This window comes from Thalassophryne amazonica, chromosome 1, assembly GCF_902500255.1.
Source record: "Thalassophryne amazonica chromosome 1, fThaAma1.1, whole genome shotgun sequence".
In the NCBI taxonomy this organism is placed as follows: Eukaryota; Metazoa; Chordata; class Actinopteri; order Batrachoidiformes; family Batrachoididae; genus Thalassophryne; species Thalassophryne amazonica.
Window position 1 is genome coordinate 38,795,112 of NC_047103.1, and position 3,643 is coordinate 38,798,754.

Consider the following 3,643-nt stretch of genomic DNA (forward strand, 5'->3'; position numbering starts at 1 on the left):
TAGACAACTTATGCTGGTATACTCTATACACTGGCCCTTTTATTCAATGAAGTTATTGCATTGTAGGCTTGATTAAAACCTCCTCAAAACGAAAACATTATAATACTCATATAAACAAACATTCCTGTGTGGGCTGATGCCTAGTGTCCTCAAATCCTGAAAGTTGCTTTATAGTATTTTTTATTATTATTATTATTATTTATTTTATGGTGTGTAGTAGGTCGTCGTTGATATATTTTCTCCTGTGATATTTTATTTTATTACATATGAGCGTGATATAGTTTAAAAATAGGATTATTATAGATTCTTCGTCGGGAGGCTGCTGTTACTTTTTGTGAAAATCAGTCGCTGTCTGATTTTTCGTCCTTCGAAGTGACGGTGGCGTGATTGTACAGTCCCTGTGCCATCAGGTGCAAGGCCAGCGTGTTCTTGGTGCCGCTGGCCTTCTTTATTTTGGCCCTCTTGTTTTGAAACCAGATCTTTATCTGGGACTCGTTCAGGCCCAGTTCTTGCGCCAGGTTCTGTCGCCTCTGCTCGGTCAGATAGCGATTTGTCTGAAACTCCGATTTGAGTCTTTGCAGCTGCTCCACTGTGAAGGCCGTCCGTGGTCGCTTGTCCTCTTTGCTGGTCGATTTCTTCTTTGGTTTGCGTGATCTTGGCCCTGTGAGACACACATGGTGGTTGTCAGAATTAAAACATTGTATTTTGTTGAAAACTTTTTACAACAGCTTTGTAAGCATGCGTCGTCTTAGGAAAAAAAAACGCACCTCGCGACTTTTACGCACGGCGAAAACGTGCGTAAAGTCCTGATTTCAGAAAATGTAGGTCGTTTAAACTTTTGCTATTGATCTCAAAACAGTGTTAAAATTAGTCATTTGTGAAATTTGTTGTCATTCACAAATTCTCTGATGGTTTCTGAGACATTTTTGGATAAACGTGTAAAAAACAAAAGAGGGAGGAATGGTTGTAAAATGCTGACACATCCACAGCAGAGAAGCACAAACTTCCCCTCCCTCCTTGTCTATCTCCACTCTTTGTGCACACACGCGAGCGCGTGCACAGTCGGCTGTAATATATCTAAATTCTGGGGAGATTAAAAAAACAACTGACACTCACGTGTGATTCAGGTGAGATGAGACAAACAACTGTAGCGTTGCTGCGTGTTGCTTTTTGTTGTGTTTTTTAATGAAAATGCACTCGGTGCGAACGTGCACTGAATGTGAACAGGCCTATTCATGAGTGTTCGGAGGGTCTGCGGTGGTCCGATCCCTCCTCCAAACAAAAACATTCACGCACCGACAACCACAAAGCCCGAACATCTCCATGAATCAGCTGCATAAAAAAAAAAAAAATCCAGCTCATATACGTAAAATCTGTGCAGCTCTACAACTCGTAGTAGTCGCCTACGCCACTCTGCGTTACATAATGCATGAGGACGAGTAGTACTCCACTTTTCGACGCACACGTAAAAAACAAAAAACAAAACGATGGATTTATTCCTCCCAACCACCTCTGTTCCAACTTGGGAGCGTTTCTTAATAATAATATAAAACAGTCTCCAAATAACACCAGATGTCTCGTAAATGATGATCGGCTAGTTTGTAAGAGGTGGTCGTCTATTGTCAAAACAGACGCATAATTAATTCATCACCAACACAAGCGATTCTGAGGGGCACGACAAGTGCACAAAATAAAGATTTTGTGGAAGATCTGCAGCTTATCAGCAAGAAAACTGAATGCAATCAGTCTGAGTGAATTAAGACCACGACACAATATTTTCCAGACATTTACTTTTTAATTTTTTTTACATTTTGGTGTGTGCATTTAAAATAATTACTTTATCGTCAAGAGTCACTAATTATTTTTCTGCATTTTGCATGTGCGTTAATGTTAATGAATTCCAATGTCGATTTTGTGATTTATACATTTTTTTAACACACTGCTTTCATATTTGACCATATTTCATGAATGCGTAATTACGCGGCACAGCGCAATTCGCTCTCTAAAAGTCGGTCAAGCCATGCGAGGTCAGTGTTACGGGGTATTTCAGGTTACCGACTACAGCTCGCAAAGTTAAAATGGGTGCACCAACCTGACGAAGGCCTGTCCGAATATCTGGTGCAGTAGACCCAGGCTGGCCACAGCATGGGCTGAGACAGGCCCGGGTTCGAACTGACTTGGGAACTGTCCGAGTCTGAGCTTAGGCACTGGTCTCCGCTCTCCCCGCGGGTTTTCAGCGGCTCGTCGCCGGCGATAGGGGGCTTCTTGACCCCGGTGTCCGTGTGGGGAGTGGACGTCCCCTCCGCTGGCACTGTGCTCCCCACCGGCTCCGTCTGAGGGGCCGCGGGGCTGCTGCGGCTCTCCCGCGACGCCAAAGTGTTCTCTTCGCGATTTGCGCTCGCGTCCTTTTTCCGTCCGAAATCCGGCCGCAGGATGTTATCGATGAAGAAATTGGTGACCCGATGAGGGATCTGTAAGTTTCCGGGCGCTTGTAAGAGAGGAAGGATGGCTCTGTTGGATTCGTCCGCCGGCTCCTGCCGCTCCACCGCGTCTCTGTGGCCGCGATCATTTTCTTCCATACTGATTTGCTCTCTTTAACCCCTTTATCGCTCTCTCCGCTGCAATAATTCACCGAGAACTTCTGTGGGGAAAGAACGGTTATGCACGCGTAAAGTTTTTTTTTTTTTTTAAAGAAACTCAAATTCTACTGAGTGCCTTGAATAGCATGCAAAGCTTTGCACCAGCGTCCTGTGAGAAAAACATACTTTTGCACATGTATCCCCCTCAAAACCGGGTTGTATCGAGCTAGATAACGTTTGCCATTTACGCACGGTCCAATTTCGGAGTTATCCGTTTTCAGGGACACCTAAACTAAACTAAGGGTAAATAAAGAGGCTTCTAAACTGCTGCTCTAATACTCTCACTCTGGAGTTTTGTTCTTATTTTCAATACGAGCCCCCCGAGTGACGTTTTCCCACAGTCCTCCCAGACACGTGCCTTGGACCAATGCGCAAGGAGAAACCGGGACACGTGACGCCGACTCCAGAGCAGTCCACAAACGCCCATCCTTGAAAGGGGAAGAGTCTTGGACTAACGTAGAAGAAGACTAATTTAAATCCCGTGCATGCCCATCCGCTGTCCCAATAATTCATCTGTGTATAAATCTGTAGTATTTTGGTTTTTAATTTGCTCCCCTTCCAACAAAAAGAAAAAAAACAGCCAACATGCACGCGCTGCTATATGGAAATGAATCGTTAATTGTCTTAGCGTGCTGTGTGAAGCCTCAAGGTTTTATTGTTTTCTGCACGCGGGGAGGGGAGGAATATATATATATATATATATATATGTTCCTCGCGCAATTTTCTAATTTATCCGCTTAAATTTGGTGCTTTTAATCAGAGACACTGTCACTTGTACCATCCAGTGATGCTTGGATGCAAAATGTGTAGCAACAAATGGATGCATATCAAACAAATGCTATAAAGTTGTGCAAAGGGGCTTAATGCGGATAAAATTCAGGGATCCGTGAAATGGGAAAAATTATTTTTGAGAAAATTAGGGATATAACACAAATTATAAATCATGCTCGTTATACCAACAAAGTACCCGCCTCAAATGTTATAAAAAACACGAGAGGTCAACT

At 43.4% G+C, this 3,643-nt stretch overlaps 1 protein-coding gene across 1 annotated transcript; it reads right to left on the reverse strand.

Moving 5' to 3' along the window:
- en2a (engrailed homeobox 2a) lies at positions 1-3,310 on the reverse strand. The gene is made up of 2 exons (XM_034168333.1): positions 2,093-3,310; positions 1-661 (listed from the first exon to the last, which is right to left on the reverse strand). The coding sequence occupies exons 1-2, from the start codon at positions 2,577-2,579 to the stop codon at positions 342-344; spliced, it is 807 nt and encodes a 268-aa protein (XP_034024224.1). The 5' UTR covers positions 2,580-3,310; the 3' UTR covers positions 1-341.
- Positions 3,311-3,643: the final 333 nt, after the last annotated feature.

Coding starts and splice junctions, on each gene's coding strand:
- en2a (XM_034168333.1), bottom strand. CDS start 2,579: ATGGAAGAAAATGATCGCGGCCACAGAGACGCGGTGGAGCGGCAGGAG. Junction 662..2,092: donor TTCGGACAGGCCTTCGTCAG/GTTGGTGCACCC, acceptor TGTGTCTCACAG/GGCCAAGATCACGCAAACCA.